The sequence below is a fragment of the Apostichopus japonicus genome, chromosome 6, assembly GCF_037975245.1.
Source record: "Apostichopus japonicus isolate 1M-3 chromosome 6, ASM3797524v1, whole genome shotgun sequence".
Classification (NCBI taxonomy): Eukaryota; Metazoa; Echinodermata; class Holothuroidea; order Aspidochirotida; family Stichopodidae; genus Apostichopus; species Apostichopus japonicus.
In genome coordinates, this window is record NC_092566.1 from 13,365,181 (window position 1) to 13,393,069 (window position 27,889).

At 37.5% G+C, this 27,889-nt stretch overlaps 1 protein-coding gene across 5 annotated transcripts; it reads right to left on the reverse strand.

The window, feature by feature from the left end:
* Positions 1-447: 447 nt before the first annotated feature.
* Positions 448-27,814, reverse strand: LOC139969042 (heat shock cognate 71 kDa protein-like). Of its 5 annotated transcripts, none has more exons than XM_071973763.1 (11): positions 27,498-27,631; positions 26,197-26,419; positions 23,670-23,882; positions 22,006-22,211; positions 19,263-19,415; positions 16,560-16,837; positions 12,196-12,473; positions 11,568-11,806; positions 8,378-8,543; positions 5,679-5,911; positions 448-5,081 (listed from the first exon to the last, which is right to left on the reverse strand). In XM_071973763.1, exons 3-11 carry the CDS (start codon positions 23,869-23,871, stop codon positions 4,920-4,922), a joined length of 1,917 nt encoding a protein of 638 aa, XP_071829864.1. In that variant the 5' UTR covers positions 23,872-23,882; positions 26,197-26,419; positions 27,498-27,631; the 3' UTR covers positions 448-4,919. The 5 variants fall into 5 exon arrangements, with proteins under 5 accessions (XP_071829864.1, XP_071829866.1, XP_071829867.1 ...); XM_071973765.1 differs by having other exon boundaries at positions 26,188-26,419; XM_071973766.1 differs by lacking the exons at positions 26,197-26,419; positions 27,498-27,631 and adding an exon at positions 27,634-27,814.
* Positions 27,815-27,889: the final 75 nt, after the last annotated feature.

Sequence of the window (27,889 nt, forward strand, 5' to 3'; positions counted from 1 at the left end):
ATAGAGTTACTTCTGCACAAATGTGACGTTTATCCACTGTTTATTGAAAAAAAAAAATGTGTATCGTTTTGATTTTCCTTTTATTGTAGAACCAAGGGCGTAGGAACCGGGGGGCTGGGGGGCGCAAGCCCCCAGTGAAAAATGTGGAAGGGCGGAAGTATCATTCCGCCCCCCCCCCCGGTTCGCAAGTCAGAAAACCCCTTTTACATTTCTAAATGAGAAAAAAAATCTCATTTGGAGCACCAAATTGCATCTTAGGCCAGGTGAAAATACAAAATTAAGTTTACAAAATGGAGTGGATGTTGAAGTGTGCTATATTGCACCAAATTGCATCTGAGGCCACCTGGAAATGCAAAAAAATCCAAAGGGGAGGGGGACACCCCCTCCCCTTAAACCCCTCCCCAGGCCGGCCATCAGTCTTCAGCCCCCCACCTTCCTACCCCACTGTGTAGAACAATGATCATTTATACTTGCTTTCCTTAACTATACCCTCATAATGAGTAAATACTTCAACAGCTAGAGGTTGCTTGTTATTCAGATCTATTTGTATCCAGTACTTTGTACCAGGATCATGCTTTAATCATGGAAAAGTCATGGAATATGAAAGAATGCATTCCCAGACCTGGATTAGTCATTCAGCCCTTGTCTTGATTTTCTTTTGGTGACATTAGTGTAATGTTATCCCTTTATACTGCACAATGATGGTTAAAACCTGAGCATGTGTGGAGACTAATCCCTCATTCAAACTTTGTTTATCTATAGTTTTTTTTTTTTTAAGGAGTGGGATCTCATCATGGGAATGTCATGGAAATTTACAAAAATTGTTTTGCTGGTCTGGAAGAATAGGACGATGTCAGCTTAACTCAGCCACATAAGCAGGGCAATTATTGTAGTTAAATATGTAATCCTGACTCATCAATTTTACCTTCGTGGAAAATGTTATAAACAAGCAAACAAATAGTTTATCATACAAGTGACAAGGTTTTTATTTATAACATGTTTATATTTCATAACATTGAGTTTCTTTGCATTACTAAATTTCATTTTAGTAAATCCCTCCATATTGTTACCATGAATAGATCAAGCGTAAGTCTTTGTGGAACGGGGCCCTGATATTATAAAACTAGCATAAATTCTTTGTATTGCCAATGTGTATTATCACTTTACTTGTACATACCTGACTATCAGAACCCAGTGACTTCGATCAAGATAAAAAAAATGTATCCCAAATTTGTTATCCCAAATAGTCTATACTATATCTTTAATCATACTCTTAAATAGTTTATAGTCTTTTCATTAAATCCAGTTTGAGTACTCCTTGCCTAGTCCAGGTTTTACAAGCAGCATATTTCAGTATAGTTTTTACTCCACGTAAGAAAGTATTACATGTGTAGTGGAGACCAATGCTTCCTTTTATACCTTGCTACTCGTATTCTTTACCAACAACCTCCTTTATGTTATTTATGTTAGATTATATTTAATGTTTTATTCATGTTTCAACAAACATTTTGTTTACCACCGTCAAAGCAGTCAAATATAAACTTATTGATTTCCGTAATGATTACAACCATAATTCATAACTATTGTATCATTAATAGTGTTAAAATTAGGGTTCTGAGTTTCATATAATTATAAATCTTTGGTAAACTTTGTTTTTCCATTTTACAAATGTTTTCAAAAATATTTGCTTTTTTCATTGATCCCAGAATCAAAACTAAATAAAAGGGTTGAAAAAAATTAGTTAATGTTAGTAGTGTTTTCATTTGTTCTGTTTCCTTTCAAATATACCACTTTTGTTCTTTGTCAATTTTATCGATCCGTTCCATTTTTTGCTATTGAATATGAAATTCCATGTCCTCACCATGATGTTAATTGTTGTCTGGCAGTAAATGACCTGTCAAGTAAGTGTCAGTTCATGATAATAATCCTGCCACACAACTGAGATACTCAGTATAATAATCTTTAATTAGGAACCTTCATGATCAGGGAAAGAAAACGGCAATTCTTCACTAGCACCATTACTTTGTGTTACGTAGTGTGGGGTAATAAGTTCAAGACAGTGTCATTCGTTGGTTTTCTTCCTTTATTTTTCAGACTCCACATAATGCCACTGCTTCCTTTTACAATTAACTAGCATCAATTCTCAATTTAACAATCTCTGCTACCTTGCAACACTACCCCTGTATCCTCACACACTCTCTCTGCTTCTCCCCTTTTCTCATCTCTTCCTAATACCTTGGCTCCTCACCGCACAAAAGCCAGAGTCCAACTGCCGGTAAACCTCTCCTTACTTGTAGACTTCACAACATGCCCCTCCTCCCCGAAAGACTGTGTCAGTCTTCTTTTACCTTAATACTTAATCCTTACGAACCCTATGTACACAAAACAAATCCAACCAAATCCTGTACCATCGTTTACATACATCTTTGTTATTCATGGTTTCCGTTTATTAACATAATAATAATAATAATAATCATAATAAATAAGTTCTTTATATGGCGCAAAATACCAAAAGGCCTCTAGACGCTTTACAAAACCTAAAACAAATAAAAAAGAAATCAAAGGTATAAAAAGTCTAGAAAACACATAAGGGAAAATTGAACAGTATGTAAACAAAAAAACAGTATGTCTTTTTCCTTTTCCAGTTTATTCCCTACCCACTTCCCTTAATCCTCTCTTTGTCCCTCCACTGTTATCTCCTACCTCTCCTCTTGGTTTCTTTCATTCTTCTCTCCATCCTTTGTCTACTAATCCCCTTACATCTATCTCTTTCTGTTCACCATGCTCATTAACCTGTCTGTATTCTGTGCATGTTTTTGTCCCTTCTGCTATTGTTACTTGTCATTCAGCCTCTGAAAAAGATCCTGCTAGGATCGAAACGTCAGGCCAACTTACTTCTACACATTCTCTTACACTCTCTCTAGTGGATAAGCAGTTTGCTAACAGTTTTATTTTATTTATTTAGAATATATTTTTCATTGTACAGAATAGATTGTTGTTAGAGATTTTTTTTTTTCTTACAAAGGATACAAATATATTTTTTCTTCGAATATAATTTTTTCTATAGAATATATATATATTTTCTGTCACATAATTTATAGATTTTGTTAGAGAAAAAATATTTTTCTGTAACAGAATTTCAAAATTTGAAAATCCGCTCTTTTAGTAAGACTGTCGTTCATTTTTCGCTACTGCCCACTTCTCCACCTTTCAAGGTTATTAGTCTGGAACATTAGCCTGTGTGTGACGTAATCAATTTGCCAAGCCTTGTAAAGGAAACGAGCGTGGAAAAGTCACTTGCACAGCTCAAAGTTCCTGCCATCTACCGTGAGATGCAGGCAGTAATATTAAAGGGCAGTAATATTAAAGGGTAGTTAAAGGCAGTAATATGTTATGGCAGTAATATTAAAGGGTGCATTTTCAATTAAATGTATGTTTTTTTAACAGGATATATATATATATTTTTTCTATTTGAGAATAAATATATTCTTGAAATAGAAATAATTTTTGTGTTAGAGAATATAATATTTACAGCATATTTACTCTACGAGAATATATATTTTTGCACAGAATATACGTTTGTTATTAACAATATATTTTCTGTATGCCTGGAGAAGATATAAATAAAAACTTTAAGGGGATACATTTAAAATATACCATGTATCTATTTTGCACATTATTCCGTTTTCTCACACCGTAGTAGTTATCTTCTTTCAAGTTGAAGAGATTAAGACAACTGTGAGGGCTAATGACCTATATATAGTTATAGAGCAGGGTTGTTCAACCTACCGCCCGCGGGCCACATTCCAGCCCGCCGCAGAGATGCTCTACGGTGCGAATTTTAGAGAGCAGAATTATTGATAACAATTTGAAGCTAAATAATCAATCAATCGAACCTTCTGGGTCCAAAAAACTGCATACAGGTTAGTTTGTGTGACTCTCTCAGCGGAGGGGGGGGGGGGAAGGCGGCTGGATTTTATTCATCTGTTTTATCAGGAAGGAAAATAAATCAGTGTGCTCCGTGCGCAGTGCTCACATTTTGTTGCCTTGGGCTTCGGGCGAAAAATCGAGCGTATGGTTCATGCGTCCCCTTCCTTCATCATAATCATTCCATGTGGCCCGTCTCTGCAAAAGGTTGGACAACCCTGTTATAGAGCCATTTGACATAAACAAGCTAATGAGAGTGATACCTGTCACGAGGCCTCTCAATAAGCCATATGACATGGCAGAACCAGCTGTAACAGGATGAATTGAGCATTATAACAAGACGTACCTTATTGTGACTCTTCTCGAGTTATTAAGGCTATGTTTCATGCCGTAAGTTTAATGTTATATCAGTGCAGGCGCATATCAGGGGCGGCTTGCCAACCTTCCTTAGGTTACTCTTCTAATGTTAAAAGGGTTGCTGGAATAATGATGGATTATTTGTACAGTTTTCTGGTCATGTTGGGTTGATTTTGGATTTACTTTAATAAGGTTATCCTTGGTTCACATTCAGCCATGGTGGACAGCATGTGACCTGGTTGTGAGTACAGTGGGCAGAATAGGCTCAGGGATTAACGTCCTGCCACGTCAGAACAACTTGTATATAGTGTACCTTGAAACCTTCCAGCAAGAGAATTGGAAACCATGCCTTCAGTCACACTGCTCCTGAACTGTGGAACAAACTCCCGTCAAACATTCGGAATGCATGTTCTGTGTCTACCTTTAAGTCTTTGTTGAAAACGCATTACTTCAATGAAGTCTATGGTTAATTGTTGTATAGTTTACTTGTTTGCTCAGTGCATTGAGCTTTGGGATATTGCGCTCTATAAGTACTGGTGTAATAATAATACTAATACAAAGAACTGAAGCACACTGGCATTATCTCTTTGTATTTGGAATTTTGTGTGTTTCAAAAATGTTTCAAAGTTTTGTCACTAAGTAGTACCTGCGAACCCTACTGGCATACCACCACCGGGCATACCACTGGGCATTCCTCCTTCTGGGGTACCACCAGCCTGATACAGCTTGGTGATGATGGGTTGGCACACTTTCTCCAATTTCTTGTGTTGGTATTCAAACTCGTCCTTCTCAGCAGTCTAAACAACAACAGATATCAAAACGGTGATTACTATCAAAGATTATCTTGTCACTTTATGTCTCCTTTCATGCATCTGTTGAATACCCCAAGTAACGCTACAGCTGTGTTTTTTGGGGGGAATCTCAATACTCATAAAGTCCATTTCTATTGCTAGTAAGCAGACAGTTTGTACGTCTGAATTTCTGCTATTGATGACAATCTCAAAACAACACTTGCTTTGCACCAATGGTAATTACCCAGAATAAACATAAACCATTCAATACAGAGTACACTAGACATGTATTGGCACTAGCACTACAAAAGCTAACATTTACCCAACAGTTCATAAACCAACTGCTTTCTCATATGTACACAAGAATTAAATGCATGTTAACTACTTGAAATATGGAACCATGAGAGAGATTGCTATACTCTTGTCAGGACTGTTTCTGGTTTGTAATTAAGCTCAAAAATACTTCCCCATTTTGTTCCCTCAGCAGGACTGGACTTGTAAACATATAGAGCTGGTTTATATTATGTGGCAATGTGTTATGTCTAGTTAAATCTGACTTTCTATAACAGGATTATAAGGTTATACAATACTTCTAGCACCTACCTGGTTCTTGTCCAGCCAGTCCACTGCTTCTGCACATTTATCAATCACGGTCTTCCTGGCATCTTCTGATACCTTCTTCTTCATCTTGTCATCCTCCATGGTACTCTTCATGTTATAGGCATAGCTCTCCAAAGCATTCTTTGCACCAATCCTCTGCTTCTGAGCCTCATCCTCATTCTTATACTTCTCTGCTTCTGAAACCATTCTTTCAAGTTCTTCCTTGGAGAGACTACCTGCATTGTCAAAAGACGTACACCATGGCTGGTAAAATACCCCAATATCAGTAGTATTATGTCAGTACTATTACTGATCTGAATGCTTCAGCCATCAGGTAAAATTTGGACTTCTGAGCTTTAAATAGATGGATGAGAGACAAAATACTGTACTACTGGATGTGCAGACCAGTGCATTGTCATTTTTATCATGAATTACCTGCAAATTTAGCTCGTTTTGGACCAACTTCAATTCATCCCTGTTACCCTGAGCAAAGACCCCATTTTTCATATTATTATATCTTTCATTGGTTTAGTAATCCATGGTTTATTATCCATGGTTTAGTAGAAATTAAAATGTCCGTACAAAAGTTGATATAATCAATGACTGTCTGTGTTATTTCATTAATATCCTGGCCGGCAAGAGTATTTTAACACATTCCAGTCATTGTAGTCTAACACTCCCTGTAGTTGATTCACTTCTTCCGGATGCCATCGTTGATCTGAGATGACCCTGGGCTTACATCGCTGGACATTAATATAGACGCAGAGTCCACCCCAACACTTCTTTCCCAATTGTTCTAATAAACGATCACCACGTTACAGCTTGAATCCATCGATTACAACAAGATTATTTGAGTGTGAATCTTTTAACCAAATTATATAGTAAACGAAACCACATAACAGAGATATTACGATACTCATGAACATAACAGGTACTGGCTGCGAGTTCATCCGATTTATTCATTAACGACTGTACACTTACCCATAATCACTGATGGAAAATATAGATTCATTAATATGTGTTTTAAAGCAAAAAAAGGAGAGAATGTTGTCAAATTATATCTGCCTTTATGATATATATATATATATATATATATATATATATATATGGATGGCTGTGTTTTAATCAAGCCAAATACAGCCAGATAAAGCCATGGATCTTAAGTTTATTCTGGGCTTTACTAAGAGGATTGTTAGTATTGTAATTTGCTAGTTTCCATAAATGCAATATTAGGACTTGCCTTCTTGAGCAGGTTAAAACTAAAGAATTCAGCCAGCACAGTGCTCTTTGTTAGTGATATCTTTATGGTCTCTATATTCATAATTCTCATCAGACTTTCTTACCCACGAAATGGCAAAATTACTGTAGTCGGTCTTGAAACTTTTCGAAACACTACTGTGGGATACAGCCTACTAGTTGCATCCCTTTTGCAGTGGGCTTACAGACTGAACACTTGTAAATGTCAAGGCAAATCACCTTGTGCCACATTCACTTCAGCTATGTGTATCAATCACGTCACCTCTGTGACCTAAAAGGTCAAATAGAGTTGCTTTGATATTGTGAAGACTGTCAAAACAGTGTTGAACATTCATTGGTTGACCATTTTATAGGGTTGTCTAGCAGATTTGTTATGTTTTAGATTGAATTGTTTTCAAATAACTTTCATATCTTGAAAAGATTTTTTATAATTAGTTTCCCTAGTTGTTAGCATGGAGCATAAATACTTAAAGGGGTGGTTTGCCAATACAAAGATCTTCTAAGAGGACAAAAGAATAGTTCATTACCTACTCTTAAAAGAGAGGAAAAATGAAAATACAGTTAATGCGAAAATTCCCCCAAGTTTCATACACCTAAGATCCAAATGTTATTGGAGCTACTGCAACGACAGTTCTGGTATATGATATTGTATATGATGGTAGAATTTTTCTACAGTAGTTAAACATATGTAATGACAGTGATGTGTATGAGTAGCTCCTTTCAGCTTTATATGAATTTCCAGGGGCCTGTCACAGCAAATATTAGCCAAGGTGTCAAATTTACAAGGTATTGTTGTGAACCTGTATCAGTTCACTAATTGCACTAGGGCCTCTTCAATTAGAATATCTGTGACCATGTGTACAATGGCCCATTTCCTTGGCCATTATTTCTGAAAGTGATTTCGTACGTACCGATAAAGGGAAAAAACATAAGATGTTTGATCTCATGTTTTCCTTTATTTCTCAATGTACCAGTGTTTTTTATATGGATGAATATATGTTATTTAATTTATTTTACAATTTTTATTTTACTAAATTTCTATAGTGCCTTATCCAATCAGAAATTGCTCTAAGGCGCTTTATAGTAAAATACAAACAAACATGATATACAAATATATAAATCGATAATGTTAGGTATAAAAAGGGTAGAAAATTTGTTATATACCATCTGACAATAAATTGTATAAAAAAATGCAAATGGAAAATCGAAAATTATACAAAACAAATTTAATGGCTGCAACTGACAGTGAGAGTTGTTAAAACTAATGGGAATGGTGTAAAAACGATTTGAAAGCATTATTGAGAAAAAAAAACGGTTCTCACTATAAGAGCTATAACCCCTATTGAGCAGGGACGTAGCCAGGGCTGCTCCTCCAGGGCTGAACCTAACAAAGTCTCTAGCTATTACATATTAGAATGCTGAGCCATATTGTTTAAACTACTCACCTTTATCATTTGTGATAGTGATACTTTTCCCTTTGCCTGTGCTCAAGTCTTGAGCAGAGACATTCAAGATTCCATTGTTATCAAGGTCAAAGATGACATGAATCATATGTACACCTTTAATAGGTGCTGGGGGAAATCCAGTCAATTCAAATGTACCCAAAATATTCTGTGGAAGAACACAAAACAAATGAGATTTGCAAAGTTGCAAAGTTTTCTGATGATTATTTACAATTAATGCAGTTCTTTGGTTTTGCGCTCAACATAAACTCAATGATGAATATTGTGATGCCCGTGATTTGTTAAAGTAATGATGTGTATACCAAAAGAGAAAAAACATAAAGATAATGATTGGTCTTATGTTTTCCTGTATATTTCACTGTACCAGCGATGTTGATCAGGGATGATATATGCCATTTAATCACTGGAAATTAGTGGGAATGGCAACGACTCAAAAATGGTAAAATGTTGAAAGCTAATTTTCAAATGGTTCTCATTATAAGAGCTATACCACGCCTAGATCTGATAAATGCATCACTAAACAGTGATGGTGTCACCGGTGTTACACATGCATACTACTCAAATTTTAGTTTAAGATTCCATATTTGAGGTAAAATGTTGAAAAATAGGAAGCCACCCATTCAGTGGCGAAGCAAGGGGTATTGGTCAGGGGGGGCGACAATGGTCTGTAGGGGCGCTTTCGACACTATCGAAGCGGGGTGCCACCACAGGTTGGCACGGAGCGTACAGAAATTTTTGGAGTAAAGATACTCCCTACTGTAGATCGCCGGAAATGACCCTTTCTGGGCCTTGGTAATTTGTGGATAAACGAAGAATAAATAGCTTTTAGAGCATTTTGTCAGAAATTACACCAAAAAAATGTCACAAATGTCAATAGGTAGATGAGAGCACATTAAAAAAAGTCAATAATCGCGAATAAGTAAAAAGTGGTAAAAAGCTGAAAAGGGCGCCAGCAGTCCATTTGAGTCCGTCGGGGGGGCATTTGCCCCCCCCCCTGACTGTATGGACGCTCTGCCACTGCACCCATTGTGAAGTTGTCATCCATAAGCCCTTTGCAGGCTTTTCCCACATTTGTGGTCGCTTTAAGTTGTAAAACTAACTGCCTCATGACATATCTATTAATGTATTTAGCTCCATTGACTGTCAGCTATATTCCGTACTGATAATGGTAATGCATATACTAATCCTGTTACATAGTAGTAGGCTGATGCCAGTTGTTCTCTTCTCGACTGAATTCTTCCTCTGCATAAAGTTTTATCACCGAACAACTATTTTCATATTACAGGAGTTTAGAAGGGATTTTATTGCTAAATTGAATATACAGTAAAGATGGTATTCAGTCAGTGTTCCTTTGCTCAGCTTCATCGATTGTCAGTTAGAACTTGGGCTAACTGTTACTGTTAGTATGCCGGTTACATCTCTATGTTCCGACGTCTCTATGTTCCGACGTCTCTATGTTACGACGTCTCTATGTTCCGACGTCTCTATGTTCCGACAATTTTTTTGGACTCTAATTTTTTTGTACCCAAATTTTTTCGGACTCAATTTTTTTTTGGACCCAAATTGTTAACCAACATGTTTTCGGACCAACTTTTTTCGGAGCAAAATTATTTTAGACCAATATATTTTTATGACCAAATTTTTTTTGGACCAAATTTTTGACACCAACATGTTTTCGGACCAACTTTTTTCGGACCAAAATTTTTTTGACCACTGATTTTGGTCCCAAAAAATTTGAGTACAAACAATTAAATTTCGGGTCACAAGCAATTTTCGGACACAAGCACTTTTTGGGTCATAACAAACTTTGGGCCCTTTTTTTCCTGAAAAAAATTTGGTGAGTCCAAAAATTTGTGTCCCCCAAAAAGGTAGGTCAGAAAAAATGTTGGTCCAAAAAATTAAGTCCCCCCAAAAAAATTGGGGCCCAAAAAATTAAGTCCCCCAAAAAAATTTGGTCCGAAAAATGGGGGACCAAAAAGATTGAGTCTCCCCAAAAAAAATTGGGTCCGAAAAATTTTGGTCAAAAAACAAACAATTTGTCGGAACATAGGGATGTCACCAGTATGCCAACTAGTAGTAGCCTAGGTCTTAGCCTAGTCATAGACATAGTTCTAATAAAGTTACACTATCCGGCCTGTCAGAGAGAGTTGCAAAGATGATCGAAGGTATGTGATACCAAGTGTAGTATTACGTGTGACCATATGCTAGGTTTAGCACACTTATTACTGTTTTAACCCCTGCTGGCCTTAAAATAACTCTGACCTACACCAAATTGTGCACTACATAAGGCTGTCCTACAATGCATATATGAGCTCCTTTGAAGTTCAGGTTCAATAGATACTACATTTTTAGATTTTGACATGTTGCTGACCCCAAATGACCTTTGAAGTCCAGCCAAAACAATACAGTTCCTATACTGAGTATACGAAAGCCAGATGCGAAATATGAGATGATAAAGTTTTCATATCTGGAGATATCGTGTTTTAGAACCTTAAATGTACTCTGACCTTTACACTACAGAAGGCTATCATGCCATGCATATATAAGCTTCTTTAATGTTCAGGTTCTGGATAACCTCTGCTGACCCCAAATGACCGATGAAGTCCAGCCAAAATAATAGGGTTCTTGTACTAATTATGGGGAAGCCATGTGCCAAATTTGAAAATTACAGAGGTTACATAGTAACACCACCAACGTCCGCGGTGTGTAACCGGAAGATTCGGGTCGATAGGAGAGGACGAAAGGGTGAAGGGGGAAGAGGCAAGAGTAAAACAGAAAAACATCAAAGACAAAACAATGGAGAGGATATTGTAAAGTTTCATAATATAATCTAAATACTGTTCATATTTACACACTGCCTAGGAGTCGGAGTCATTCCTTACAATGTGACTTTGCATAGGGGTCGGGCACTGCACCGGAATCAGGCACTGCTCAAGTGTTGGGCACTGCATAGGGGTCGGGCGCTGCACCGGAATCAGGCAATCAGGAAACTCAGTTGGATAAACTAATGACACCCATAATTATAAAGCCTAGTTGACACCCTGAGTTGAACGTAATTGAGCATGTAGTAGTAACCCAGTTGAGCACATGCAGTTCAATCCAGTTGTAGTTTTGACTGGGTTCAACTGGAATTTGTATCAGGCTTCAGCAAAAAGAACTTAGGTTAACTTACATTGTCAGCAGTCATTGCACATTCCCCTTCAAAGACTTTGATGAGTATAGCTTGTTGGTTATCAGATAATGTGGGGTAAGTACGCTCCTTCCTGGCTGGAATAGTTGTGTTCCTGTCAATGATATTAGTCATTCTTCCACCAACAGTCTCAACACCCAATGATAGAGGGATAACATCAAGAAGCATCAAATCTTGAAGTTCATAAGACTTGTCTCCAGAGAACATAGCTGCCAGCACAGCTGTAGAGAAGTGCATAAATATCGATCACAAAAATGTCATAAACTAATTCAACAAATCACAAGTTGTCCGTGGAATCAAGTTTTGCCTTCAAATGTGAAGTGTGTAACATAACAATGCAATGTAACGTCTTGTACAATGAAAATTGCATTATAAATTACCACATTGACAATAATGACCATGTGAAGGTTGGAGAACTTATGGGTATTGACTAAGTTGTTGTGACAAGGTTGTTGTAATGGATATTCCATTTTTACAGATTTCCTTCATTTTGGAAAAAACAATGGGATTAGCTAGACTAAAAAAACAATGGGACTAGCTAGACTAAAAAAACAATGGGACTAGCTTCAATTTATCTTGTCATCATCCAAATCTAACAATTGTATCTTACCAGCACCATGAGCGACAGCTTCATCGGGATTGATGCTCTTGTTCAGTTCTCTCCCACTGAACATGTCTTGTAGGATCTTTCGAATTTTAGGAATTCTTGTAGAGCCTCCAACCAGAGCAACTTCATGAATTTTGCTCTTATCGAAGTCAGCATCTCGAAGGGCTTTGGTGATAGGGTCCTGGATCTGCCTGAATAGAGCGTCACACAATTCCTCAAACCTTGCACGAGTTAGTGACGTGTAGAAGTCGATGCCCTCAAAGAGGGAGTCAATTTCAATGCTAAAGATGAAATAGAGAAAACTAAAATTAACAGTGGAGAAAATAACTGCTTTCTAAAATACAGACAGTGCTGTATGAACAAGAGGATGTACCACTATCTTACTGCAGAGGTAACAGCCAACCTCCTGAATACCACAACACTGTAACCAGGTTAATAACACCACAAACTATAGGAAATTACCATAGCCATTACCCATCGTTAGATATTATGTAAAAGCATATCCCTTTAAATCAAAGTATAACACTTTAAATTGAAGTACATCACTTAAAACTGAAGTATAACAATCAAAACTGAACTTAAATTACTAGCATGACCTATAAAAGTGTTATTCTGAACCTAACAAAACTAACATGCATAAACACTCAATCATAAATATTTGATCCTTGTATCACAATATATCACTTTTAAGGGCAGGGTGTATCCCAACCACCTAGTTGCATATGAACCATACAACTACTTGCACAATGCAAAATACAAATGAGACCCTGAAATTATACTCAAACAATATTTTGTAATGCATATATATGTGTATACCCCTTTAAATTAGGTCAGCATAGCCAGCCTCGAAAAAAACGCAGCACTTGCACCAATACAATTAAATGTAATATGATTAATCTACAACTTCTATGAACTGTAAAAATATACAAGAATAGAAGTACACAAATAAATGTGTGGAATGTGACTATGACACTAGTAAGATCTTTTGACAAAGAAATACTTCCAGCAGCAGAGCTAACTAATGCATCGTATCACTTTAACTAGAACCATGTGCTCATGATGTCATGTCGCAAAATGACAAGATAATAATAACCCAATATAACACTTACATATTCACTCCATACACTGCTTTTGCTACCCCCCCCCCTCCCCAGAAGTAATTTATAGCACTCAGAGCCCCTAAGTAACACTAAAGACCACATGGGTAAACCCTGCTCTTAAACTATGGTGTAAGTATACTGCACCACATGCTAGTACCAAAATTTCATTCCAGCGAAAACTGTCATAAATAACCCCCATTCTAGTGCCTCTAAGTATATAATCAAAAGAAAAAGGGCAAATAGTATATTATAACTTTGTTCTGGAAGAGAAGTTAAAAGTCACATGGCTGCAAACAGTCCCATCACTAGCTCAATAATCTACCTTATACCCCCAAACACTGTATTTCCTCAAGAATCCATATGGATGTAGTTGCTACTCTGTAGAGCGGCACAAACTAGAAAACCAATGCAGGATTATGTTAGTTCCTCCTCCTGAACAAAACTGTAGCAGAGAGTAGAGAGGCAGTACAGGTCTCAACATGAATAGCATAAGGAAGCTTGGAGACCCCTGCTGTGATGTTTACCAACTTCCTGGGAGTAAGGCCAGCTAGCAGCAACAAGGTGAACTACTACATGGGATGCCAAACGGGCACATTTTCACTTTATCACAGTAACTACATCAAAACCTGAAGTTTTTATTTGCCACTGAATCTCGACAATTGCAAAATATGACAGAAAACTTCCAATTGCACCGCTGTATGTACAAAAGGGTACACCTTTTTGCAAACAATGTACGTAGCAAAATTATACAGCTTAGCAACACTATGAAACCTATGGAACTTTGTTCGGAGGATTTTATTTGATTCTACAGATGCCCACCAGCTAATTTCCAATTGCCAACAGCCTCCTATACTTATGAGGCATAATGCACATGTTATCTGATAGGGTGGTTGGTGGGAAATGCGGAAGCTTATAAAACAAGGTTTCCACAATTTTGCTTCTGGTGACTCCAAATGACCTTTGACCTACACAAAAACGATATTCTTATACCGAAAGTGTCACAAATACATACTTAATATGAGATTCGTCCCGGCTTCCCTTCTTGAGATATCGTGCGCGTTTACAAGGTTTTCCCATTTTGAACCCAAGTGACCCCAAATGAACTTTGACCTCCACAAAAAATTAGTCTTCTTCTTAATGTGGTACTCATTCACACGAAATACGAGATTGATCCAAGCTTTCCTTCTTCAGATATTGTGTTTACAATGTTTTCACAATTTCACCCCTGGTGAACCCCAAATGACCTTTGACCTCCACAAAAACAATAGGCTTTGTCTACTTAATGTGGTACGCCTACTCACCAAATATGAGAGTGGTTCCCTTCTAATATATCAACCAATTCCCAAAAACAATTGACTACTAACAATAAGCATTGTTAATAATGTTTCGTGACAGAATACCAATGCTAAGCTTGCCAAACATCTCCTAAATTATTTCTTAAGGCATTTACTACATGCTATCAGTCATAATTCGCAAAATATGCAACAATTTAAGGAGTTTTGAAACAAGTTTGTTGATATTGCTGCTAGCATTTTTTGCAAAGTTTTTCACGATTGGCAAGCGAAAGATAGATGTTCTTTCAACATAAGAATTTCAGTGCGTTAAAGATCGCTTTGAGTTAGGCAAGAATGGAGTAAAAGCGATATTTTTCGCACACCAATCTGCAGCTAAAAGACATGATAAATAATTGGGAATCGCGATAATCGAGTAGCAGTTCAAAGTAGCAGTGAGGTACTGTATAGGCATAGGATGCGCACACACCTAGCTACTGTAATTTAACGGAAGCTAAGCTATCTTTGTACGTATTTTGACAGATGTTTTATGTTTCTTTGTTTGAGCATTGAGCTATAACCGTATATAGCTCCATGGTTTGAGACACTACAGTAGATGTAGCTGCTTGTTTACAATTCGACAACATCTTTGACTTTGTTCATCACTTACTTTCAGTAGAAAAAAAGTTTACATTTCATACTGCACAGAAACATAATTTTCCAATGTGCAATTATGTAGTACCATGTATCTGCCTAACCTTTGTTGCTATGCATCATTCTTGCCACTGTAGATTGGCCATAATATACAAATCGTAAACCTTTATCTTTATCAGCCACTCCTGCAGTTCTCAGGCTAGAATTTCATCGATTTTCACCTGCTAACTTTCATGTATATTCATGAACACTAGTTTATCTAATTTAAGGAGTTTGAAGAGGGTAGTTTGTTTGGCTACAAACAATTAGTCAAGATTCCCAAATAAAGAACACAGAGTACCACATATGGTGTCTTAGAATACTCTTTGAATTTCCACCTGTTACAGAAAGTATTGATGTTGTAGATCGTACTATGGAGATTTGAACCGCAGTCATAGTCCCTAGAGAGTTTTGCATTTTGGCGAGTAGATGTTTAGTCACGGTCGCCAAATACCAAGTACTTTTATAATATTTCAGTGTCAAAGCCTGATAACTTTAAAACATGATTTCTCATAGTAGGAATCAAGGATACTTTTCATACATGGTATATGGATTTGTCATATTGAGTACAAGAATCCTATTGCTTGTGAGGTCCAATCTTAATTGAGGTCACCAGAGGTCAACTTTGGAAAGCCTTTTACATGATATCTAACGATGGGAATCGTGGCTACTTCTCATACTATGGTGTGTGGATGCATCAAATTGAGTACAAGTTTTGATGGAGGTGTGCATTGACTAAAGCTGTGTTTACCATGCCATAGTGTAATTGTAAATCAAACTAGTGTTTTGGGCCATTTCTATTGTTACAGCTATTTCTGGCTAACTTCAAGCAGAAGTTTAGTGCAATGAAGTCATCGAAACCTCAATGCATTTTGCATTCTGGTTCTTTATGTATTTATATTTCCTTTGTTTGGGAGGTTTATGTTATTGCTCCAATTAAAAACAATCCCTTGAGATTGATTTGCATTCGAAATAAACTTGGAATTTGAAATATGGAAAACAACATGGACAACTTGAGTGAGGATTAAGCAAATGGACTAGCAACAGCCTATGAACCGAGGCTGGTATAGAAATAGCATATGGTCCATTGGCTGCACCTAATGAGGTAAACTTATGTGTGAATATTATGTGGTTGGCTATGAATATTGCTGTATTACCCATCCTCCATAGGTGACCACTGATCATGTGTCATGTTAAATACTATGTTAACATATGTTATGGGACATTGCACTTCCCATTTAGCATGGTGTTATACTTGCAATCATCAATGGTGCAAACTCCATAAGCCAAGCAGTAAACTAACCTAGCCTGAGCACTGGAAGACAAGGTCCTCTTGGCTCTCTCACAGGCATTACTCAGTCTTCTCACAGCCCTCTTGTTTGGTTGGATGTTCTTCTTATGTTTCCTTTGAAATTCCAAAATAAAGTGTTCCACCATCTTGTTGTCAAAATCCTCTCCTCCCAAGTGAGTGTTTCCAGCTGTTGATTTGACCTCAAAGATACCATCTTCAATTGTCAGTACAGAGACATCAAAAGTGCCACCACCAAGATCAAAAATCAGTACATTACGCTCTTGACCAACCTGCAGTAAAGAGATCAAACCACATTATAGTCACTCCCAAAGTAACAGTTATTGGGCTGAATGAGTAAGAAAAGGAGGTTGTTAATGCCCTTGAGAATAAAATGAAGGCATTAAAGGTTGTGTTTCACTGATTCCACCCAACCAGTACGAGCCAAATAGGGACTATTTAAACAGATCTTGCTTTTATATCATATATGTATAATGACCTTTGTGAACATACTGCATCTAGCCTTCTATCCCACTGCACTGATACATGACAGTACAATCAGGTATTTCAATGGTATGTCTTTTTACTTCATACTAATAAATTATATTGCAATGGAAAAAAAACAAACTAAATCACATCTTGAAATGAGCAGTGTTTCCATATATTACCAATACAAATACAGTTTCACAATCCTCTGAAATGATGTGCACATATCAGACAAACACGTTTACAGCTTAAGAGACACCCTACTGCTGCCCAACAAACTTGGTGCACACAGGATGAATCAATGGTTCCTCAGTGGAATATGAAAGTGTTTTATATATTAATCACCCAATATCATCATATTTATCCTCACATGTACAACTATATTCCAACTTTGGAGACAATCATTTAAGGTGGTGGAGTTTTGAAGTTTTAAAGTGCAAATTTTAATACGACGCTCCCCCAAAATTGGACCCGATAAATGTTTGTGGCTAAATGGTCCCAAAAATGTTTGGCCCAAACAAAGTGATTCGAAAAATATATTCCCCCCCCCCTTCAAAATTGAACCACTTACAATATCACGTCCATGTTTTGTGATGGAAATGTAACAATATAGCATTACATAATGACTTGTACACATTAACCCATTCCATAGACTCATCAGTTATTTACACTGTCAACGTAACATCACTGGCGGATCCAAGGGGGGCCAAGGGGGCCATGGCTCCCCCCCCAAAGGTGAGCCAAAAAGTGTTTCCGAACATCCGCTAAATCATATGATTGGAAATTAAAAAAATCGAGAGGAATAGCAGTGGTAGACTAGTCTAAACCTTTTCGTTTTCTGGTTTAAAATTAAATGCAGAGCTCCGAACTGACCCACAATTCGCGGGAATTAGACCCGCATTCTAACACCCAAACCCGCTGACCCGCACAAGCGTCCGAAAAAACCACATTGTAATTGTCAAGTATACATAAAAAAATTTGCATCAATTTTTGACTTAGCAACCATCATTTCTTTAGCATTTAGCATAATAGAGTATAAAACCTCCTTTACAGCATCATTTGAACCTCAAATTAGTCTATATTTCTTTTCATTGGGGCGAGCAGCGAACATTTTCATGCCACGGGAAAGAATGAATTATCACCTACTATTCAATTTATTGATGTTACACACAAAAAAATGCATATTTCTCAGAAAATTTTGGGTGACAAAAGCCTTTCTAAGTGCCACCATTTTACATGTAGGCATCACCAGGATTCCAAAAAAAATCAAAAGGGGAGCGGGACACCCCCTCCCCTTATACCCCTCCCCCAGGACGGCGATTCGTGGCATGGACCAGCATTTGCCTCCTCAAGAGTTGGGAGCTATGTAAATGTATGAGCTTGAGGATTTACAGTTTAACACCATTTTGCAGTTACAGGCTGGTTGTAAGAAATTTATAACCTATGAGAAATAAAATTTCTTGAGAAAGATGATCCCAACTTTGTTTTATAAATATTTTAGAAAATTACACCTGGGAAACATTTTTTTTAGAAGTAAATTAACATCACCATTGTACACTTTTGTCGCACCAAATTGCATCTGAGGGCATTCAGCAATAGAAAATTTTTAGACCCCTCCCCCATATCACTCCAATGCCACTTTGGCCCCTCCCAAACAAAGGCCCTGGATCCGCCAGTGCGTAACATAACAATGTACGAATCTTGATGAGTACAAAAATGCTAACCAAATCATTACAAAATATATTCTGACTTTGTGGGAACAAAGCTTCATAATAAGACTGCAGTTAGTGATGCATTTATCTCTGTACACCTGAATGATTGCCTATGCATTATTATAGCTCATATGCACCTTGTGCTGAAATATGTGCGACTGGTCTAAGAAACTCATTACTGTTGTAGGATCAAGCATGTAGGCCTTCTGTTGGCATATGTTGCCATTATTTGTCATGTTTTTCTGTGTGTATTCCATAAAGTCACTTGTTTGTTGGAACTTTGGCCATTCAAAAAAGATGGAAAAAACTCACCTTCGAAAGATCGGCTAAAATTTACCTCCATGGATCAACACATACTGCTAGTCTTTTTCTTAAATGTAAGGCATTGTGGTGAAAACTGTGGTTTCAGTAATGAGTAATTCAGCCTTGTCTGATATCAAGCAATAGCTCACTGATAAGAACAGGACAGCTGCAGGTAGTTCATATTCATCTGGAGAACGATACAACAAAACCTGCTTACCTTCTTGTCTAGACCATACGCAATTGCTGCAGCTGAGGGTTCATTGATGAGTCGAAGAACTTGAAGCCCAGCAATGACACCAGCATCTTTGGTTGCTTGTCTCTGCGAATCATTAAAGTATGCTGGTACTGTAATCACTGCCTTTAAAACTTCCTGTGAAAGAGGAAAATTGAAGAGCTCAAACCTCTCATCAAAGCAAAGGCCACATTGTGTAGACAGTTGGTATGGTAACATCATTCCACACCATCCTTTTCAGTTTCCTGAAGAAGAAATGAGCCCCTATTACATGTACAGCTATGAGTTCAGCACATGGTTGCCAAGCTAACTTGAAAACATATTTTTGGCTCTGTTGCCACTTATCATATGGGTACCCATCAGAACTTTTTTCTTTTCCAAGAAATTGGGCCTCCTTTTCTTTTGTGCACCATGGTCTCATTAAAGACCAATTATGGAGACAATTTTTTTTGGGGGGGGGGGGGGATTTTCCATTAATTTGGGAGTTTAACATACCCATAATCAACATGTGTAAAACCTTCGTAAACCTACTATAACCCATCAAAAAAGACCACGAAAATGGACATTTTGGGTAGTCACGTGATATGAACCTCTGGAATGTCTGAAAACCGAGATTGACCCAAAGGAGCCTCTGGTCACCGTGTGAATCATTGTTTGTATACCACGAAAATCAGATGCTGATATAGGCACTGTTTATACAGAGATAGCGAACAATTGTACTGTATTTGACTTGCAATTTCGAGCATTTGAAAAGCTGTTAGCTTAAAACAAGAACACATGAAGGTAAACAAATAGTTTTAAGACAATTTTAAGAAGAAAATTTAGTTAAATTGTTTATTTTATTAGCAAAATTTCCACTCCAAATGGAAGCATCTTTTACATAGCCGAGCGTCAATAGGTCCGTACAGTACAATATACTGTAGAACATGCAAGCAGCTTGGCGATTCCGTAATACAATTTGATCGCAAGATACTGTAAACTGAACAGAAGAATAGACCTAAAAGATGCCTCATGCGTGATATGTGATGGGAAAATGGCTTACGTTACTGTCAACGAATTACCAAAAAGACACTAAACATAATCGAACAACTACAAGAAGATGCTGACCCGAATCGACCAGGGTAGCATATACATGACTAAGCTTCATTTGAACATAGTACTTACTCGTTTTAATATCCAAAAGTACAAACACAGAAAAAGTATCCTTTCAATAAAACAAATTTAGCAGTGAATATCCAAATCCATGTTTCTCGTTCAATCCTGGGCAAAATACTACCGTGACTCTGTGTAATTCCATAGAGTTAGGTCTAGTTGAAACAGGCCTTGACCAGTAACATCCCATAATCCCAAGACAGTCACTAACGAAATGAAACGTCCGATCGCTACATAGAACCGTTTTTATTCAACTCCTTGGACCATGCAGATGCCGGAATAAACATAACAGACAATATAACACAATGTATCACAAACTCACGATACCGGAATATTTACAACAAATGAAATAGATAAATGCGATGAAATCCTAACATGACCATTTACACATGCTGTGAGTTGTAACTCACTACATGTACTAACAATGCTACCCTATAGGCACGGTATATACACGGTCATCTCTTACAGTAAATATTATACTGTCAATTGTGTGATATAATGTTACATGTAAGGACGTCCAGAGCTTGTTTACGAGGAGACTTGAAAGGGTCAATTTCACATTAGCTATGTCCGACACAGCTATCGACAGTATATAATTTTCGCAGAATGAGACATTTGCTGCATACACAGAGGCAGGGTCATGCATGTGGACTCATGGGCATGAGATACTCCGGGTGCTGAAAATCTTTCCGCGTGGATCTCACAAAATTGATCCAAAGTCTGCGGCGTTTTACATCGGTTCTTTTACTCGGAAATCTAAAAAGCTGATGCTTTTGTTGGGTGAGGTATAACTGCAACCTCCAACAACACAGAATTGTGGCATTTCGGGGGAAAAGGAGTAATATCGTTGATGTTTTTGGCAGCTCAAGTTTACAACTTTACACACTAAAAGTATAGTTGTGAGTGAGGTATACAAACAGTGACGTCACATTGTCACCTGATGTCTTCGGAATGTTTCAGGAATGTCTGAAATAGGTTTCATAAAAAGCTGACTTTTCTTCCCATTTTTCACGTATTTAACGTCCGAAATTGGTAAAGATAATTACAGCAATGTAATTGGAGTAGATTAAGGATTACATACATGCAAAATGGTGGAATTTTATGTTCATCGAAAAGTCTCCATAGTTGGTCTTTAAACCTGCACTTCATTTGTACCCTGCCACAGGCTTATTGCCAAAGTACTACTTCAATAGTTATGAAAATTGGCAGTGTGTCTGGTATTATAGCTATCATATAAATAGACCCTTCTAAGATGAAAAGCTGTCATAGAACTTGCAGTAATACATGTATGTCAAACAGGGAATGTATACATCAGTGTTACAATTTTGTGTAGCAATTATTTAAGGCTATGAATATTATTTCTCATAAAATAGTAAGGCTCCTGTGTAAGAAACAACTAAATCTTAGAACTTTAATAGCAGTTTGACCATTTTGTATAGCATTTTGCAATATGTTCCTGGATAAAGTATTCCGTGTTATACGCTAATTTAACTTAACAGCTGCAAGTCTGTTGATTCATGTGTTATGAGAAGTGAAATAGAATAATATTGCATTCATATTACAAAAAGATGGTGACCTGTCCCAGGTAGGCTTCTGCTGTTTCCTTCATCTTGGTGAGGACCATTGAACTGATCTCTTCTGCAACGAATTTCTTGGTCTCTCCTTTATATTCCACCTGGATTTTAGGCTTCTTGCCATCCTTGACAACGGTAAACGGCCAAAGCTTCATGTCTGATTGAACATCTGCATCTTCAAAGTTTCTCCCAATCAACCGCTTTGCATCTACACAAACAGTATTAAAGGCAGACACATACAGTTCCAAGGCAGTAGATTTCGAAAGGTGGAAATATCATAGGAGCACAATTTGATTTTAGGGGGGGGGGGGGGAGGGGAGCTGTAACGACTTGCCCGAAAAATATTAACAAAATTTTTGTTTTGCAGTATGGGGGAGGGCGCAATTTTCTACTCTTGCACCCAGGCGCCAAAACCTCTAGCTATGCCACTGCTATATGTACAAGCTATTAACCAACAACTATATACACCAAGTTTGGTTACAACTGAATTTAGGTTGCGGAGTTAAAATTGCAATGTAAATATTTCTACCTTTGACACCAAAACCTCATTTATATTCTTAAGTTAGCCACAAAAATGCTAGGGCACACCTTCTCACTGTAATACATCTACTTAGCAAGTATGACAAATTTCCTTTACTGCATTGTTGAGTTATCACAACTCAAGCAAGTGTCACAGACGCGCACACAAACGCCACCCTGAATCTGCATCTAGGTTCCTTTGCTTGCAGGAAGGAACCAAAACTTGATAATTCTCGAGACCTGACTGATGAAAGCAAGTGTAGGAAGTCTGACACTCCATAATAAATTGATAATAACAACATTGTTATGCATTTTGTCGACAACAAGCATTACCCTAACTAATGATACTAACAGTCTGCTGTCATGTCAAGTGAAAGTTATTTTGCGCATGATTGTATAGTATGCAGATGGTCAGTCATGCCATTGTTTATTTATGGTCACTTTTTACAAAGCAAGTCATTAATTGCTTTGATTTTCTGATATATATGCTTTACAATTTTAGACAAACCCAATTAAATACAATGTTCTACTATAACCAACTAAACACAATACCTGATGCTAGCCTTAGTTAGGCCATTCTACCTAGGCCTATATCACAAAACAATTACTAGTGATAAAAAATAGCGGGTAAATTTAACTTTGGAGAGTAGAATTTTATTCTCGGCCACAAATTGGTGAGTTGTATTAAACAAATTTGTCGGGCCTGATAGACCTGTAGCTACAATAAATTGGGCGCTAGTATCATGTTTGTAGACTACTACCCTCTAATCATTATTAGGCACATTTTATGGCAGTTTAAGATTTTTCTTTAAACCTTTCTGATATGCAATGGATTCTTCCCAAACATATTTTTAGTTGAAAATGGTTTAAAAAGAGACTGGCTGTTTGAATTTTTATAGCATGTGAGGGAAAAAGATATATCTTAGCAGCCTAACATAATGTAACACTGTAGTACTCAGGCAGCCAGGGCAGGGTTCAATGTTATTACGGTGCAGCTTGAATGTAGTCGGGTACCCAACAGGTAGTGTTGGTACGCAGAATTTTTACCCTTTGTAAACACTAGAAGAACATTGAGAGCATTTCTGTAAGTATAATTATTTATAATGGCTTGAAATATCTTCTGCAAACTATCATCACTGATACTTACCAAACACAGTGTTGGTTGGGTTCATGGCAACTTGGTTTTTGGCAGCATCACCGATCAACCTCTCTGTGTCTGTAAAGGCAACAAAGCTAGGTGTTGACATGTTGCCCTGGTCATTAGCAATGATTTCAACTTTCCCATGTTGAAATACACCGACACAAGAGTATGTAGTCCCCAAATCAATACCAACTGCTGGAGCTGTCATGTTTCTTTAATCTAAATTTAAAAGGAGAAAATGGGTATTTAATTCCCAAAAATTAAGCCTTGAACAAATGCGGGCCATAAACCCTGTCTATCCATCAATCCTTCTGGCTCTCATCATATGTTGAAAGGCTGTTGCTCGCAGGCCATTGGCTTGGTCCTGAGGAAATGTATCCAAGTTGTTGCCTACCTTAGGGGCTGCATAAATGTTTATATGTAAAGTGGATCAAAGGTCATTCGGTGTCAAGTCAGGTCCATACATGAAATCCTTTACAATGCTTCCTATTCTAGGGTTTTCATCTGAAAATTTGTGGTAGTGGTTGATAGGGGCATGGGCACAAAAGGTTTGCAAGTATAAGATGTCAAAGGTCATGTCAGGAAGTAACTAGCTGCAAGCAAAATATTTTCAAAGTACCAAAGTTAGTAACAATAAGCAAGTGCTAGCGAGGTAAAGAAAGAGCACAGTAATGTAAGGTCAAAGGTCATGGGCAACTATTAGCAGCCAAATCAAAGAACGATTGAAACTTATGTCACTGTGCAGATTTCCACTATTCAGTCTTTGAAGTAACACTACGCAGTACAGAAGAATAGTTTCGGCCTCACCTTGAGCATGTTACACAGAGAATCATAAAATTGGTTGCACTACATGGGAATTTCTCTAGATAAATTTCCCCCAGAGGTCAAACTGTGCACTGGTTTCATTTCAATAAAATATGTTTAAGGGATATTATTTGTGGGAAGCCTTTTTCTGAAAAATAGGCTTGAGCTAGTCTGTTACTCAATGGATATTAGGGATTTATTGCAATGTAGTGGATATGGGTTCTGTCAATCACAACAATTGCTGGATAGTAGACAATTCTTGTCATGTCTGCACAAGTGCTTGTAAGTGGGAATTTAGGCCAAGGTTATGTGAGGCTTTTAACCAATTCTTTGCAACTAGTGCTTCTCCTCCAAAGCATGTGTTTACTATGACCGTTACTTCTAAAAGATCTTCCCTGGCTTACTAATGATTTTCGAGTAAAGTTCAAAGTATTCCTATACTTGCATTTATACTCATGATTTACAACAACCTGTTTATCTCACTAACCTTCTTTCATCTCACCCTTCTGTATGTACAGTACATTACGTTTGACAAACAAATCAAACCTCTGTGTACCTATAAACCTTGTGTGACGGCTAACAGATTCAGAAGTTTTACTCTGGAGCAAGTTTTTGGAATCAGTTACCAGACCATCTTTGAACTTGTTCTAATCTATCCACTATTAAGAGTTTACTGAAGACTCATTTCTTTTCTGTTGTGCACTTCGTGTTGATGCTTTCCACTTTGTGAAGCGCCATGGGCAGATATTAGTTTCTTGGAGTGGCGCATATTTACATTATTATTGTTATTATTAAAACGGCCATAATATGAAGTTTTTCATTCATGGTATTTGAAACTGCTAGTTTAATTGTGCAAGTCGCTTGCAGCAGTCAATTGAGCTGCAACATGTCTGATGTTCTAGTTACCTTTGCTGACCTCAAATAACCTTTAACAGAAAATAATATGGTTTTTGTTCTTACTTTGATGGATTTAATACTTAGCATGTATTCAGCTTTTACCATGCTCTATACTCTTGAAGTTACAATGTTTATAATCCAAAGAGTCACATACACATTATCTTCTTGGTTCAACAAAGAATCAAAATTAGCATCAATAACAATGATGTAAAAACCGTTATGCACATGAGTTTTACTTGCTCCCTTTACTATTAAAAAGATTTTTTGGTGGCTGCAGTGGATGATTTAGCAAACTTGCTGCAAACTTACTGCATCGTTATGCATAAACCATATCCTCACAGTGTTTTTACAATTGTATTGCGTAGGATAAATCTTTCAAACTTTGGGGGTTTTCAACCAATAATGTGAAATAATAATAAGAAGAAGAAAGGTCTACCAAGCTCTGGCTGAGAAGAGCTTCAATATCGTTGACGATTAAACCAAAGCTGACCTCATGGAAAAGAGGAGATCGAAGAAAGAGGTGCAGGAACTTTTCCACCAGAGCAACAAACTGCATTTTTCTGGGTGATGCTGGGGAGGCAGGGATGGACGATCGTTCGTATTTGGGCTGACTTCGTAGAGGGTTTGTAATTTTTTTTCCATGCCAAGGTCATTATTGTATCTTCTACCTTTCGAAGCATCGAGTAAAGACAAACAAATTTTCAGCACACTAGACGCCTTGTTTTTTGACACTAACAGCTTTTGGTGTATGTGTCACACCGTTTTCCTTACGGAATTAATGCATGCAGCGAGGATTTATTCACTGTTTGGATTGATACTTCACTTTCTTTACCCTTTTTCAATGGGACCCTGGACACTCGGCTCTTATACCAATCTTAGATCACAGTTTGTGTCTGGTTTTCCCGTTGGATGTCAAAACATAGAGACGTCAAAACAAAGAGATGTCAGAACATAGGGATGTCACCGTATTTATGGATCATGGTTAATTTCCATTCCCCTCTCGCTTGGAGTGCTGAAATACCCATTTGACTTTGGCTTCATTACCTGCATGTCCACTGAAACAAATCAACAAACTAAACAAATATCATCTTTGTGTTGTCCTTTTTAATTGTTACATGGGCATTTCTTTTACACATCAATCTATAACAATGAAAAAGGCCAGTTTATTTTGACACTAATTAAAGGGTGTGAAGATCTCGCGTAAAAAGAAACTTCTAATACCGGTAATCTGACCTAGTTTCGAATGATATGTAACAGAAGTGTACCACCATCGATCTTAGATAATACACACACAACTTGCTACCGTCAGTAATTTGACACTAGTGTACAGTCAGTACAAACAGCTGCGTTCAATACCCACAGCACAGTGTATAAACGATACAGTGATGGACATCTCAGGTCCAGCTATAAAGATAACAATTGGTATCACGTTTCATTACTGTCTGCATTTTGTAGCGACACAAACAAAACGTCACTTGCAAGCAACAGAAAGTTAACGTTTTTGATGACCACACGCAGTTTGGGGCGAGTCTTCAATGCCTTTAAACTATAACTACCCTGGCTGATTACAACCTTGGTCAAGGTTTATGAACTTGAGACAATTGATACAGTATTTTTCATGGCATCACCACCCTTAACTTTTAGGAGAATATTTCTTACCTTGTTAAACACCTCCCCAATTTGAACATATTTTGTACACACTGGGTATAGCGACCCCTGTATAGGTTAGGGGTCCTACTAAAGCCTATACATGTATAGGCTATGTCAGTTTATAAACTAGGCCTAGCCCTAAGCCAAGGTACCGGTCCTCCCAGACCCAATGCTGTGGTGAATTTGGGCAATGGTTAGCCTATGGCTGGACTCTAGTTGTAACTTGTATTTGGATCGTGTGTTTACCTACTATACCTGGTACCATATGTTAGTAATACAATATTTCTTAGCCAAGGCATATGCCTAGGTAACTATCTGGTTAATTTTAGGCCGTGAGATCTATTCTAGGCCTAGGAGCCTAGGTTATGACATATTAGGAGTAATTATAGAATACAGGGCCACTCGATGATTCTATCTGAGCATCACCCCCCCCCCCCCCCCCTACGTATGACTATGAGGACATAATCTTAGTTCAGACCATACCTATGTTCGGATATGACTCTGTTTACTCTGACTCCGAGCATAAGATTTGGCTCGAAAAACGCAAGTGCTTTGTTAAAGAATAAGACTAGAGTGTGCTAGGTGTCGTGAGGCTCAACTTCCTCGCTGTGTTACTTACCCGTAGATTTCCGCATCACGAGACCCTGAAAAGAAAAGAAAGGCCGTGGCTATTCTTACGACTAGTTGTAACAATTATTTATTAACTATTCTTACGACATCAGCGAATTCATGCGCAGTAAAGTAAATAAAGCAACTTCGCATGTAGTAGGGTTAATCTTAACCCTAACCCTAATCCTAACCCTAACCCTTACCCTAATCGGAAAATAATGGTAACTCCTAGTCGTAAAAATAGTACACTTGGTTGTAAAATAGCA